This window comes from Panthera leo, chromosome A2 (genome assembly GCF_018350215.1).
Source record: "Panthera leo isolate Ple1 chromosome A2, P.leo_Ple1_pat1.1, whole genome shotgun sequence".
NCBI lineage: Eukaryota > Metazoa > Chordata > Mammalia > Carnivora > Felidae > Panthera > Panthera leo.
The window spans coordinates 21,302,113-21,318,322 of record NC_056680.1 but is presented as its reverse complement, the minus strand read 5'-3'; the positions used below and the strand labels follow the sequence as shown (position 1 = coordinate 21,318,322).

The window sequence follows — 16,210 nt, the reverse complement described above, 5'->3', positions numbered from 1 at the left end:
TTTTTCAACTTTTTTTTTTTTTTTTATTTATTTTGGGGACAGAGAGAGACAGAGCATGAACGGGGGAGGGGCAGAGAGAGAGGGAGACACAGAATCGGAAACAGGCTCCAGGCTCCGAGCCATCAGCCCAGAGCCTGATGCGGGCTCGAACTCACGGACCGCGAGATCGTGACCTGGCTGAAGTCGGATGCTCAACCGACTGCGCCACCCAGGCGCCCCTTGTTGTTTATTTTTTATTTGTAAATTAGCACGCTGTTTGAGGGAGTAGGTTCCTGGCTGAGGACCATGAATCGTCAGCCTTGTTATGTTTTAATAATGGAAATTGAGTTTCTACTGACCCATACTTTCCAGGATGCTGCCCATGTAGTCTTTGTTGGCTTGTTAAATTTCTGGTGAAAATTTTCAAACATGGAAAACAATATAACAAACACACATTGATAAAAATGAGTGGAAAACAATATAACAAACACCTGTGGTACCTACTGTGAAGAATTAATGTTAACGTTGTCCAGTATTTGTTTCCATTTTTTAAATTGTTATAAAATGTCCTTAACACAAAGTTTACTTGTGAACCATTTTTAGGTAAAGAGTTCAGTGGCATGAAGTCCATTCAGACTGTTGTGCATCACCGCAGTGATCTCCAGCACTTTTTTTTTAAGTTTATTTATTTATTTGGAGAGAAAGAGAGAGTGTGTGTACATGTGAGCAGGGGAGCAGCTGAGAGTGGGAGAGAGAATCCCAAGCAGGCTCTGCGCTGTCAGCGTAGAGCCCAGTGCGGGGCTCAAACCCACAAACCGTGAGATCATGACCTGAGCCGAAATCCAGAGTTGGACACTTAACTAACTCACCCAGGCGCCCAATCCAGCACTTTTTCATCTTCTCAGACTGCAACTCTGTACCTATTACATGATGATAACTTCCCATTTCCCTTTCCCCCCAGTCCTTGGGAATTACATTCTCGTTTGTGTCTCTGTGGATTTGAGTACTCTAGCTATTGGCATGTAAGTGGAATCGTACAGTATCTGTCCTTTTGCAAGTGGCTTACTTCATTCAGCGTCGCGTCCTCCGGTTCATTCATGTTGTCATATGTGCCAGGATGTCCTTCCTTTTTAAGGCTGAATAATACTCCAGTGTATGTATGTATACACCTCATTTTGTTTATCTGTTCATCCGTTTATGGACACTTGAGTTGCTTCCACCTTTTGACTATTGTGAATATTATTGCTATGAACATTGTGTACAACTATCTGTTTGAGTCCTTGCTTTCAATTCTTTGGGGTATATATCCAGAAGTGGAATGGCTAGGTCACAGGGTGATTGTATTTTTAATTGTTTGAGGAACCACCGTATAGTTTTCCACAGTGGCTGCACCATTTTACATCCGCAGACCAGCAATGCACAAAGATTCCAATTTCTCACATCCTTGGCAACACTTACTTTCTGCTTTTTTGGGATAATAATCATTCTAGTGGGTATGAAGTGGTATCTCATTGTGATTTTGATTTGCACTTCCCTAATGATGTTGAACATGTTTTCATGTCTTTCCATTTTTTTTTAAGAAATAAAGCCTAATAGAGTTTAAGCCTCTTTTGTACTTCTCTTCCTGTTTTCTCCTCTCCATCTCCCAAAGGTAGTTGATGTATATCCTTCCCACCTTTGTTTCTGTACTCTTATTAATATGCATGCATTTATAAACGTTTATACTGCAAACTTTGCTTTGAAGCCTAAACTGTATCTTGTGCTTTTCATTCTGTACTTGCTATTTTTATTTGATGTGGGTTTTTTTTTTTTTTTTGAGATTTATCTGTGTCAATACTGGTTCATTCATTTCAGCTGCGATATAGTACTACTCCACTGTAGAATTGCCATAATTTATCTCTTCTTCTGTCTGTTGCTGTCACAGACAGTGCTGTGGTGAGCATCCTTGTACTTGCCTCCTACCATGGACTCCCCTAGGGTGTACTCATTCAGCAGCTGTCTGTTGTGAACCTGCTAGTGCCCCTCATCGTTTTGGGCAGTGAGGATACGTCAGGAAACAAAATCCTGCTCTTAGAGAGTTTATTATGTAAATTGGAATTACTGGATTTTGGAATATTTGAATCTTTGCTCACTCAACAAAAATTTATTGAGTCTGCTGTGACAGAGATACAGGAGTGACCAAAATGAAGTCTTGTCTTGGTAGAGTTTGTTTTCTAACGGGGAGGATACAAAGGTGTATGGCATACTGGCAAGTACTTCTGAATGAATGCCTGTAAGATAACGGAAGCACAGTCTGGGGTGTCTGCTTTAGAGAAGTAGTGATGGGAGGCCTTTCTGGAAACAGGACGTTTGAGGAGAGGCTTGAATGTAATGAAGCGGTGAATGACACTGGGGAAGGAGTCTTTGAGCTGAGGAAATCAATGAGGAAAGAGCATGTTTAGAGAAGAATAGTAAGAATCCCAGGGTCACTTGAGTGCAGTGAGCACACAAGGGGCTGGTTGGGGATGAAGTGGCAGGGAAGGTAGCCAGGGCTCACACCAGATTGGGCCTTCACAGTCTTCCAAAGAGTTTAGATTTCGTTGTAATTTTGATTAAAAGGTGAAAGGATATAGTGATTAGGTCTTGGGCTAGAGAGAGAGCAGTAGAAATGGTGGGAAGTGATTTGATTTGGAGTGTATTTTAAAGGTGGTACCTACAGAGTTTTCTGATGATTTTGATGTATCTGTAGATGTGAAAGAGAAGTCGGAAAAAAAGGATAACCCCACATTTTTGGATTGAGCCAAAATACGGACTGGTGGTGGTATCTTTTACGCAATTGGAGAGTACTGAGAAGGATTCAGGTTGAAAATTTAAGTTTGAAATGCCTATTAAGGCACCCGGGTGGCTCAGTCAGCTGAGCGTCCGACTTCGGCTCAGGTCACGATCTCACAGCTCCTGAGGCCAAGCCCCACGTCAGACTGTGTGCTGACAGCTTGGAGCCCGGAGCCTGCTTCAGATTCTGTCCTGGCCTCTCTCTGCCCCTCCCCTGCTCGTGCATTGTCTCTCTCTCTCTCTCTCTCTCTCTCTCAAATATAAACAAACATTTAAAGAATTAAAAAAAAAAAGAAATGCCTATTAAGTATCTCAGGTAGTTGGCATTAGATACCAAATTATAGTCCAAAGTGATTATAATAGTTATACTCTCACCAGCTTTTATATGGCCCATCTGGGTGAATCCCTCCCTGATGGAGCCCAGCAGGAGACAGCATGTCACCCTTCCATGTCGTTGAGATTCATTGATCATCAGTACACAAAGGGAACCTGCCATTTACAATGAACATGTGAGGGGTGCTTGGGTGGCTCGGTCGGTTGAGCGTCAGACTCCAGCTCAGGTCACGGTCTCGTGGTTCATGAGTTTGAGCCCCGCGTCAGGCTCTGTGCTGACATGTCAGAGCCTGGAGCCTGCTTCGGATTCTGTGTCTCCCTCTCTCTCTGCCCCTCCCCTGCTCACACTCTGTGTGTCTGTCTCTCAAAAACAAACATTAAAAAAATTTTTTAAAAACCTGAACGTCTGATTATTTTGTGTGTAAAATCAAATCGGTTAATTTGATGTGAAGTAAATTGTGTAAGTTAGGGTTACTAAGTTTATGTTTTCACAGTTTTGAGTTTTCTTTTGTTCTGATTTTAATTCCAGATGCTGGATCTGGTGTGGAAGAAGTGGAGTTAAGCTGGGAAGATTACCTAGAAGAGACAGGGTCCTCTGCAGTACCCTACGGATCTTTTAAACATGTAAGCACTACCTGTATTTGTTTTACTGACTGCACCTTGTTCCTTTGACTCACGGTACCATCATTAGAGGGTTTAGAGTTGTTTTAAGTTGGGACACTTGAAAGGATTTGGGTGCTTTTTCCTTTTTTCCTCCTCTTGCCACCCTCATTTAAAAAACTGGACATACTTTATTTTATTATTTTAAAGTAACCTCTACATCCAACTTGGGGCTCGAACTGACAACTCTGAGATCAAGAGTCACACTGATCAGAGTGCTCTACTGACCAAACCAGCCAGGTGCCCCTGGACATACTTTAAAGTCTTTTTTTGGTTTTGTTTATTTTCTATCACTCAACGCAACACTTGTCTTTTTCACTCGTCATGAATATTCCTTTTTTTTTTTTTTTTGTCAATAAAACCCCTCATAAATTGAAGAAAATGGTTTATTTTCTTACACTGTGTGTTATGACTGTTGGTTTGCACATTGAAAATAAGTTCAGTAATGTCATTGCTTTCTCTCACGTTGAGCAGAAACGTAAGTAATATCATCAGTGGGTTATATTCGTGGCTGGGGCAGTATAGTTTTATGTCTTAATAGCTCAATTTAATGCTTAATCCATTGACCACATACTTGCCCCATATGATGCCTTTAGAGTGGAAGAAAACAGTCCAAGTTTTATTAATAATTTATATTCAGACCTAGTTTTTGAGCCTTTTCACTTACATTCCCTCTTAAAACACAGAATTATTGATCTGTTGATTTCACGTTTGTCTTAGTCTGTTCAGGCTGCCATAGACTGGGTGGCTTGAACAACAGAAGTTTATTGTCTCACAGTTCTGGAGACTAGAAGTCTGAGATCAGGCTGCCAGCAGGGTTAGGCTCTGGTGAGGGCTCTCTTCCTGGTTTGCTGACAGCCTGGTCACTGTGTCCTCACATGGCAGAGAGTGAGAGAGCAGACTCTCCTTGAATCGGGGCTCCACTCTTAGGACCTCATTTACCCTTTACTACCTCCATAAGGGTGCTCATGGATTGGAAGAATAAATATTGTCAAAATGTCAATACTACCCAAAGCTATCTACACATTCAGTGCAATCCCAATCAAAATTGCACCAGCATTCTTCTCGAAACTAGAACAAGCAAACCTAAAATTCATATGGAACCACAAAAGGCCCCGAATAGCCAAAGTACTTTTGAAGAAGACCGAAGCAGGAGGCATCACAATCCCAGACTTTAGCCTCTACTACAAAGCTTTAATCATCAAGACAGCATGGTATTGGCACAAAAACAGACACATAGACCAATGGAATAGAATAGAAACCCCATAACTAGACCCACAAAAGTATGGCCAACTAATCTTTGACAAAGCAAGAAAGAATATCCAATGGAAAAAAGACAGTCTCTTTAACAAATGGTGCTGGGAGAACTGGACAGCAACATGCAGAAGGTTGAAACTAGACCACTTTCTCACACCATTCACAAAAATAAACTCAAAATGGATAAAGGACCTGAATGTGAGACAGGAAACCATCAAAACCCTAGAGGAAAAAGCAGGAAAAGACTACCTCCATAAGGGTGCTGTCTTTTTTTTTTTTTTTCTTGTTTTATTTATTTTTTTAATTCACATCCAAATTAGTTAGCATATAGTGCAACAATGATTTCAGGAGTAGATTCCTTAGTGCCCCTTCCCTATTTAGCCCATTCCCCCTCCCACAACCCCTCCAGCAACCCTCAGTTTGTTCTCCATATTTATGAGTCTCTTATGTTTGGTACCCCTCCCTGTTTTTATATTAGTTTTGTTTCCCTTTGCTTATGTTCATCTGTTTTGTCTCTTAAAGTCCTCATATGAGTGAAGTCATATGATTTTTGTCTCTCTCTGACTAATTTCACTCAGCATAATACCATCCAGTTCCATTCACATAGTTGCAAATGGCAAGATTTCATTCTTTTTGATTGCCGAGTAATACTCCATTGTGTGTGTGTGTGCCACCTCTTCTTTATCCATTCATCCATCGGTGAACATTGGGCTCTTTCCATACTTTGGCTATTGTTGATAGTGCTGCTATAAACATGGGGGTGCATGTGTCCCTTCGAAACAGAACACCTGTATCCCTTGGATAAATGCCTAGTAGTGCAATTGCTAGGTCGTAGGGTAGTTCTATTTTTAGTTTTTTGAGGAACCTCCATACTGTTTTCCAGAGTGGCTGCACCAGCTTGCATTGCCACCAACAATGCAAAAGAGATCCTCTTTCTCCGCATCCTCGCCAACATCTGTTGTTGCCTGAGTTGTTAATGTTAGCCATTCTGACAGGTGTAAGGTTTTGATTTGTATTTCCCTGATGATGAGTGATGTGGAGCATTTTTTCATGTGTCCGTTTGGCCATCTGGATGTCTTCTTTGGAGAAGTGTCTATTCATGTCTTTTGCCCATTTCTTCACCGGATTTTTTTTTTTTTTTTTGGGGTGTTGAGTTTGATAAGTTCTTTATAGATTTTGGATACTAACCCTTTATCTGATATGTCATTTGCAAATGTCTTCTCCCATTCCGTTGGTTGCCTTTTAGTTTTGCTGATTGCTTCCTTTGCTGTGCAGAAGCTTTTTATTTTGATGAGGTCCCAATAGGTCATTTTTGCTTTTGCTTCCCTTGCCTCTGGAGACGTGTTGAGTAAGAAGTTGCTGCAGCCAAGATCAAAGAGGTTTTTGCCTGCTTTCTCCTCGAGGATTTTGATGGCTTCCTGTCTTACATTGAGGTCTTTCATCCATTTTGAGTTTATTTTTGTGTATGGTGTAAGAAAGTGGTCCAGGTTCATTTTTCTTCATGTTCCTGTCCAGTTTTCCCAGCACCCCTTGCTGAAGAGATTGTCTTTATTCCGTTGGATATTCTTTCCTGCTTTGTCAAAGATTAGTTGGCCATACCTTTGTGGGTTCCATTTCTGGGTTCTCTATTCTGTTCCATTGATCTGAGTGTCTGTTCTTGTGCCAGTACCATACTGTCTTGATGATTACAGCTTTGTAGTATAGCTTGAAGTCCGGGATTGTGATGCCTCCTGCTCTGGTTTTCTTTTTCAAGATCAGTGAAAATGATAACACCACAACCCAAAACCTCTGGGATGCAGCAAAGGCAGTCATAAGAGGAAAGTACATAGCAATCCAGGCCTTCCTAAAGAAGGAAGAAAGATCTTAGATACACAACCTAACCTTACACCTTAAGGAGCTGGAAAAAGAACAGCAAATAAAACCCAAAACCAGCAGAAGGCAGGAAATAATAAAGATTAGAGCAGAAATTAATGCTATCAAAATAAAAAAAAAAACAGTAGAACAGATTAATGAAACCAAAAGCTGGTTCTTTGAAAGAATTAACAAAATTGATGATGGGGCGCCTGGGTGGCGCAGTCGGTTAAGCGTCCGACTTCAGCCAGGTCACGATCTCGCGGTCCGTGAGTTCGAGCCCCGCGTCGGGCTCTGGGCTGATGGCTCGGAGCCTGGAGCCTGTTTCCGATTCTGTGTCTCCCTCTCTCTCTGCCCCTCCCCCGTTCATGCTCTGTCTCTCTCTGTCCCAAAAATAAAAAACGTTGAAAAAAAAAAATTAAAAAAAAAAAAAAATTGATGAACCACTAGCCAGTTTGATCAAAAAGAAAAAGGAAAGGACCCAAGTAAATAAAATCAAGAATGAAAGAGGAGAGATCACAACCAACACAGCAGAAATAAAAACAATAATAAGAGAATATTATGAGCAATAATATGCCAATAAAATGGGCAATCTGGAAGAAATGAACAAATTCCTAGAAACATATACACTACCAAAACTGAAACAGGAAGAAATAGAAAATTTGAACAGTAAGGAAATCGACCATAACCAGTAAGGAAATCGAATTAGTAATCAAAAATCTGCCACAAAACAAGAGTCCAGGGCCAGATGGCTTTCCAGGGGAATTCTACCAAACATTTAAGGAGGAGTTAACACCTATTCTCTTGAAGCTGTTCCAAAAAATAGAAATGGAAGGAAAACTTCCAAACTCTTTCTATGAAGCCAACATTACCTTGATTCCAAAACCAGACAGAGACCCCACTAAAAAGGAGAACTAAGACCAATTTCCCTGATGAACATGGTTGCAAAAATCCTCAACAGGGTACTGTCTTAAAATACAGTCACATAGGGAGTTAGGATTTGAACATGTGGATTTTGGGGGACACACAGTTTAGTCCATAGCAGTGTTCAGCAGGGCATAGTTCCTTTGTTCTAGGATTTAGGAAGACACAAATGCTCACTCAGAATTGTCTGATTTTGTGAGGTTAAACTGTATTGTAGGTGTTGTATATGCCAGAGAGTCTTGCTATTTTCAGTTTGTGTAAAAACTCAGTCATAATAGTTGCCCTATTTTTTAGTTCACTTATGCCTTTCTTAAATTGAAGTAGTGAGAACTACATATTTTAAGTAAGGATTTCATTTTATATTACATTGACTAATATTTTATAATTGTTTTCAGTATATTTTTTAATAAGGGAAGTTTATTCATGATCATGTAATGCCTTTGAGTTCTTGTTTTTAATGTTATTACTAATCTGATAGGTATTTATACATATTTATACTAAAATGAAAATGGGGGATAAATTTCCTGAGCAAAATTCTGGATCTAAAAAAATGTCATTTTAACATTTAAAAAAAAGTTTATTCATTTAGTTTGAGAGAAAGAGAGCAAATGGGGAAGGGGCAGAGAGACAGAGGGAGAGACAGAGAATCCCAAGCAGGCTCTGTACCATCAGTGCAGAACCTGATGCAGGGCTTGACCGCGAGATCATGACCTGAGCCAAAGTCACATGCTTAATGGACTGAGGCACCCAGGTGCCCCTAAAAAAGTCATTCATTCATTCATTCATTCATTCATTCATTATTCATTCATGTTTATTTTTGAGAGAGAGAGACAGAGTGTGAGCAGGGGAGAGGCAGAGTGAGAGGGAGACACAGAATCCGGAGCAGGCTCCAGGCTCCGAGCTGTCAGCACAGAGCCCGACGCGGGGCTCGAATATTATGACCTGAGCCAAAGTTAGACACTTAACCAACGGAGCCACCCAAGCACCCCAAAAAATATCATTTTAAAGAAACAGGTTCCACCTCTCCTCTTTGAATGTCAAAGCAACAAGGAGAATGAAAAATAGATGTATACTCTCTGATCATCAAATGTAGACAATATTTGTAAGCTTGAATCAGTATATGGTGAAAGACTGCCACATGTGGTAAAAACCAAGCACAGGTATAGGAAGAGGCCGAGAAGAAGTGCCTGTGGCTAGCTGATCACAGCCAAAGCTGCTGGAACTCAGATCTCCAGGACTTGTGAGCCACTGGCAAGTTTTATAGTACCCAATTTGGAAGGGGGGGGGGGGAAGGTGGGGCTGAAGAAGAAATTAGAAGTAAACCACATTTGCAAGGATGACAATTCTAAGATAGTAAAACAGTTTTCCTCATATCTGGTCAAGGAAACAGCACAAACTATGGGAAAGACACTAAGCTTACCTGAATCTTCTGGAACAAAAGCTTTAAGCTTCTAGGGGAAGGAATGCAAACCTTTTAACTGCCCCCCCCCCCCCCCCCGACCGGGTGCAGGTGAAGATTCTTTGCAGCCTGGGGAAAGAACAGAAGAAATAAAAGCCCTCTGTCCTGGAGAGGGGTAGGAATACATGCTAGAGCATTAAAGGTCCCCTACAGTTGGGAGAGGAGTAAGATCACTGAGAAGTTTGCACTCCCAACACCCAGGACACAGAACCTGAGACTGAGGCTGAATCTCAGAGAGTGTCCCTTCCTGCTTGTCTTCAATGACCAAGTTAGAAAATGTTGGGCAACAGAGGTCTGTTTGTAGAAGAGGGCAAGAGTGTGGAGATAGATGGTCTTTGAGATGTAGTCACAAAGAGAGGGCCTAAATCTCAGGGTGGAGCAGCAAATATTGAAGGGAGAAAGCCCTCTGGCAAATGAGCCTAGACCCTCAGTAGAAAATGCTAATGTAGTTTGGAGCCTCTGGTGTACTGTGAAAACCAAACAACAAAAGCCAAACCCAATTGCACTCCTCACTGCATTGATTTAACCTTCTCCCTCAAATTTAAGGCCTAAAAAGAAACATCCCCATGTCCAGGCATAAATACTGTCTGCTCAACCTCAGTTATTCTGTACAGGATGTCTGGCTTTCAGTGAAAAATTATGGGACACAAGAAGAACCAAGAGAAAAACAGCAAACTGTCAACAGACAAAGCATTCCACAGAACCAGACTCATAAGGCCCAGATACTGGAACTATCAGAGAATTTTAAATAACTAAGAGCAATAGCTTAAAGGCTGTGGCAGAATAGGTGGACAACATGTGTGAACAGAAAAGGAAATCAGGGGCGCCTGGGTGTCTCAGTTAAGCATCTGACTCTTGATTTCAGCTCAGGTCAGGATCTCATGGTTCATGGGACCGAGCCCTGCATCATACTCGTACTGAGAGCACAGAGCCTGCTTGGGATTCTCTCTCTCCCTCTCTCTCTACCCCTCTGCTAGTCGTGCACTCTCTCTCTCTCTCTGAAAATAAGTAAATAAACTGTAAAAAAACAACAACAACAACAAAAAACACTTAGCAATCGACACTATTAGACACAGTGAAGTGGAAATTATAGAAATGAAAAACATGGTAATAAGAGATGTTAAATGCCTTTGACAAGCTCATTGGTCATCCTCAAACAGATGAGGAAAGAGTATACTTGAAGATAAGTCAATATAAATTTCCCAAACTGAAATGCAAAGAGGAAAAGAGTGGGGAAAAAACCAGACCAGAACATCCAAGAGCTACGGACAGTATAAAAAAAAGTCTAATGCATGTGCAATTGGAATCTCAGGAGAAAGGCGAGAAAGTGAGGAAGATACCTTTGAAGAGCATAATTCACCATAGTAGCAGAATAAAGGAGAAAAAAATACATTATCACCTCAATATAAAGAGAAAAATAATTGGTAAAATTCCATACCCAGTCATGACAAAAACTCTTAGCAAACTGTAGATGAGAAAATTAAAGAAATCTTTAATTTGCTAAAGGATATCTATAAAAAATCTACAGCAAACTTTGTTAATGGTAATATGATGCATACTTTCTTTTACATATGCAACAAGATAAAAATGTTGGCTAACATGACTTCTGTTTGCTAGTGTATTGGAGGTTCTGGCTAATACAGTAAGGTAAGCAAAACAACTAAAATGTATAAGGATTAGGAAGAAAGGAAAAATGTCATTATATACAGATGAATAAAATAATTTACAGATATAGGATTAATGAGTAACTTTAATAAGATTATTAGATACAGGGTAGCATGAAAAATTATTACATTTCTGTATACTAGCAACAAAGAAAAGTGGGACTGAAAGATGTAATTTACAATACCATAAATACATCAAATGACTAATAAATGTAACAAATTTGCAGAGTAACTTCAAACCATTATTGATGTAAGTTAAAATAAAGGAATATGCCTTGTTTATGTAATGGAAGACTCACTGTTGTAAAGATGACAGTTCTCCCAATAATAAATAAATCTATAGTAGATCTGTAGATTTACTGCAACCCATGTCAAATACCAAAAGAAAATTCAGATAGGAATTGACGGTCTGATTCTAAAGTTCATGTGGAAATGCGAAGGAGCCAGGATAACCAGATGCAGCTAAGGAATAAGACAAAACAAGAAGACTTGCTGTACTAGGTAGTGAACTGAATTATAGCACTGCAGTACGACTCAAAGGAAAAACAAAAAATCAGAAGCAGATCCACTTTTGTGGGGACACTTGACTTAAAACAAAGGTGGCAGTTTCCAGTGGTGAGGAAAGGTCAATTGTGTATGCATCTTCAAACAAATAAAACCTGACTCCTACCTAATACCATACATGGAGAATAATTCAAAGTGGATATTAGTTCTAAATATGAAAGGCTTATGGAAAATACATCTTTATGACTTCTAGGGATAGGGAAATTTTGTTTAAAAATACAGAAAAAGCACTAACTTTTTAAAGAAAAAACATTGATAAATCAGAGTACATTAAAATTAAGAACTTCTGTTCATCAATCAGAACCATAAAGAAATTGAGGTAATGTTTGCAACACAAGTAACTGACAAAGAACTGATATCCAAAATGCAGACTTGACCAAAAATAGGCAAGAATCTTAGCCATTTCCCAAAAGAAGAAAAGTAAATGGCTAAAAAATATAAAGGTTTCCATCTTCATTAATAACGAAAAAGTCCAAATTAAAATCACAGTGAGAAGGGTGCACAGGTAGCTCCATCGGTCCCACTCTGGATTTTGGCTCAGATCCTGGTCTTACAATTGGTGAGATTGAGCCCTGGGTCGGGCCCTGCGCTGACAGCAAGGAGGCTGCTTAGGATTCTCTCTCCTCTCTCCCTGCTCTCTCACTCTCTCTCTCAAAATGAATAAATAAACATTAAAAAATAAAATAAAATCACAATGAGATACATAACACACCTTCCAAAATGGTTAAAATGAAAAGGACTGAAAATACACAAACGTTGCCTAGAGTGTTGCAGCAAAAGGATTTTTTTTATACTACTGGGAAAGTAAACTGGTGCAGCCACTTTGGAAATGGTTTGACCATATCTGTTATAGCATTCCATGTATGTTTGCCCCAGAGACACAAAGATATTCTGTTTATAGTCTTACAAAGCTTCAAACTTCTCACAGGGCCTACTGTTTGTAGCATTAGAATGGATACATTGTGGCATATTTGTATAATGGAATACTATACAGGGTGAAAAATAGACTGTTAAATGTAGCATGAGCAAATCTATAAGCAGTGTTGGGCTGGAGAAAAGCACACACAGGACAGCATTCATACTGCATAATTCTAATACAGTGAGGAGTACAACAGGGCAGTTGATGGGAAGGGCAGGGGGGTTTGTACAGGACGTAGGACTTTCCCTCCCTGGCTGTCTTTCCAGGACTCCCCTCAACTGCCCAGTGTTTGTGATTGCTGGGTTGCATTTATTTGTCAGGTCTTCATAGTCTCCTCCGGTGCTTAAGAGTTCCTCGTTCCTTCTTTGTCTCTCATGGCCTAGACATTTTGAAGAGCATATAATGTATCAGTTATCTTGTGGAATATTCCTCAATTTGGATAATTCATGATTAGCTTGAGCTTATGCAGATTTGGGAAGAATTTCATAGAACGATACTGTGCTTTTCTCGTTGTATGACATCAAGGGTGTATGATTTTGATGTTTTAGAACTGGTAATGTTAACTTTGATCAGTTAGTTAAGGTGGTGTCTGCCGTAGTTCTTCACTGTGATGTTACTGTTTTCCCCTTTATAATTGGTAAGAATCTTATAGGAGAACCTTTGAGATTCTGTGAATATCATAGTCATTTTTGCACTGATGCATGATTCTTGCCTGCAGTGTTTATTTCTGTGTTTTTTCTAATGGTGATTTTCTATTGCTATCATTTTTTTCTATATTAATTGGTCTTCTATTCTAAGGATCTATCCCCTCTTCTCTGTTAATTATTTTTTACACTGTGGACTCACGGATATTATTTAAATCTATGGGTTATAATCCATTAGTCTGATTATTTACTTTATTGCTCAAATGATTCCTAATATGACCATTGGGGGATCCTTCTGGTTGGCTCCCATGTCCTTTACAAATGCCCTCATCATTTTTGAAGAATTTCTTTACTTTCTGGTATCACAAGATATTCCAGGCTCTTCCTATGTTTTCTGTACCCCCAAATTGGTGTCACTTATTTCTCTGTGGAGCCCTTGTTCTTTTCATTGGAGAATGGCATTTATAAATCAAGATTTGTACACTGAATTTGCTTATTGCTAATGAGTATCATTATTTCCAGTCCCTGTCGGTTCACAGAGGTAGGAGATGTATTTGCACACACATACATACACATCTGTACTATTTTCTGTCATTGTGACCTCGTTCTGATACTGCTGATTCCAGTCCAACACGAGTTTCATTCTATTCTCCCCTTTCCTTGTTTGTACTTCTTTCTCCCACAGTGAGAAACCTGGCTCTCATTTCTCACAATATATGTACATACTTTAATCTTAGTATACACATGAAGTAGTTCCAGAATTGCTCACCCATGCCTTTGTGATCATATAATTTATCATTGAAATCAGGACACTTTGAGAGAGAAACGGGCCGCTGTTAATAATCATTCAAGGAAGACAGGTGTAAACGTAGACTATTTGAGGGAAACTGGGAGGTATGGGTCTCTACATATGGTACATGTTATACTAATTTATTATCATTATAGCTTATTTTGTCTTTCCCCTTTTCTAGCATCATAAATCTTTTTGGAATGATCTAGAAATCACTCTTGAAAACATAATGTGTTGAAGGCTATTAAAATAGTGAACATTTAGTGATTTATGTACTTAATAGAAAACATTTTCTGTAATCATAGTAGACTGCTTTTGTGAAAATATTGAGTTCTATTAAAATTCCTTTGGAGTCGGCTAGAACAGAGCAGCATTGCTGTTCCTTGTTTTGTTTGGATCACTCCTGTGAGGTAGCATTGGAATTTCTCAGGTTTCCCTTGAGAAGGTTTTATTGCGTTTAGTGCTTCAGAATTGTAAGTCTTAAAAAAGGCTGTCGGAGGGGCGCCTGGGTTAGCTCAGTTGGGTAAGCGGCCAACTCTTGATTTTGGCTCAGGTCATGATCTCACAGTTTGTGGGATCGAGCCCCGCATCTGGATCCATGCTGTCAGTGAGGAGCCTGCTTAGGATTCTTTCTCTATCTCCCTCTCTCTGCCCCTCCCCACCCTCGAAATAAAAAAACTTAAAAGAAAAGAATGGCAAAAGAAATACTCATTTGAGATACTTATTTGGTGGTTAATAAAATTTCCCTGTTCAGGTGGACACACGCTTGCAAAATGGCTTTGCTCCTGGGATGAAGCTGGAGGTGGCTGTGAAAACAGACCCTGAAACCTACTGGGTTGCCACCATCATCACCACCTGTGAGCAGTTGCTGCTGCTCCGCTACGATGGCTATGGCGAGGACCGGAGGGCGGACTTCTGGTGTGACATCAGGAAGGCCGGCCTCTACCCCATTGGGTGGTGTAAGCAGAACAAGAAGACCCTGGAAGCCCCGGAAGGTAATAAAATACATGTTATCAAGACATGATATGGTATGGCCGTGGCTACACCCTTGAGGTTTCCATTCTCCACGCACATAGCTTTCTCTAACTTTTTCGGGTTAGCATTTTGAATGAAAATATTTATAAGGAATAATGCACATTTCCCTATTTTTAAAAATTATTTTCTGGGCTTCATAAATCCTTGGGTTTTTATGGTACTCATTGGGAGCATCAGTTGCTTATCATCTTGTAAGACCGTGAGGCTCTCTGAGTTTGGTGGGACTTGTAGGTCTGTTTGTCTTTAAGTACGTTGGGCCGGATTGCTATGCTATTGATGCTCGATATCTTCTGAGTTTATTGTCTTCTCTCTTCTCAGCCCTAGGTTATATCTGGGACCTATGAACTCTTAAAATGAGTCTTAACTTAAAATGAGGAACTGAAGTTCCTCTCCAGGAAAGAGCCTTACTGGGAGTAGAATCCAAATTAAGCAGGACAGAGGGTCATGTAAAGGTGGAGAAAGGGAAGAATCCAAATTAAGCAGGAGGAGGAGGGTCATGTAAAGGTGGAGAAAGGGAGGAAAGGCTTCACTCTTCAAGAAAATACCAGAGCTTATATGTTTTTCTTTACTTATTTTGATATAATTTCAGATTTACAGAAAAGTTGCAAAAATAGTATAGAAAATTCTTAGAGACTTTTTGCCAGGTTTCCCTAAATGTTGACATTTTACCAAACTTACGGTGTCCTTCCTTCTCCCTCCTTCCCTCTCACTCTCATACACACACATGCATGATTTTTTAATGAACCATTTGAAAGTCAGTTACAGACATGATGCCCTTTTACTCTTACTTTAATGTTCTTACAAAAATAAGGACGGGGCGTCTGGGTGGCTCAGTCGGTTGAGTGTCCAACTCTCAATTTCGGCTTAGGAAATCCCAGGATTGTGGGATCGAGCCCTGCCTCCGGCCCTGCATTGGGCATGGAGTCTGTTTGAAATTTTCTTTCTCTCCTCCTCTGCCCCTCTCCCACTTGGCATGCACTCTCTTTCTAAAATAAAAAAAAATAATAATAAATAAATTAAAAAGAATTTAAGAAAAAACAAGGACATCCATTGGCACAGTAAAATAACAAAATAAAGAAATTAACTTTGATTTAATACTATAATTTGTAGATCTTACTCAGTTTTTACACGTAATGTTTTGATAGTAAAAGGAAATCCCAGATCATGTATTGTATTCAGGTGTCATGTCTCATAAGATTCCTTTAATCTGGATGTTTCTCAGACTTTGTTTTTTGTGACTGACATTTTTGAAAGTTATGGGACAATTTTCCCAATAATGTTGATTATGCCTTGTTTCTTTTCCTAGTCCAGGATTCAGTC

General features: G+C 39.8%; 1 protein-coding gene across 16 annotated transcripts in view; it reads left to right on the top strand.

Annotated features, from left to right (window-relative positions):
- The window catches only part of SFMBT1 (Scm like with four mbt domains 1), a 127,984-nt gene that overhangs the window by 74,210 nt on the left and 37,564 nt on the right, over window positions 1-16,210 (top strand). For all 16 annotated transcript variants that reach the window (XM_042929655.1, XM_042929661.1, XM_042929659.1 and 13 more), the window contains 2 exons: window positions 3,653-3,747; window positions 14,610-14,850. In XM_042929655.1, coding sequence (XP_042785589.1) covers window positions 3,653-3,747; window positions 14,610-14,850 — 336 coding nt within the window. The remainder of the gene's footprint in view (window positions 1-3,652; window positions 3,748-14,609; window positions 14,851-16,210) is intronic.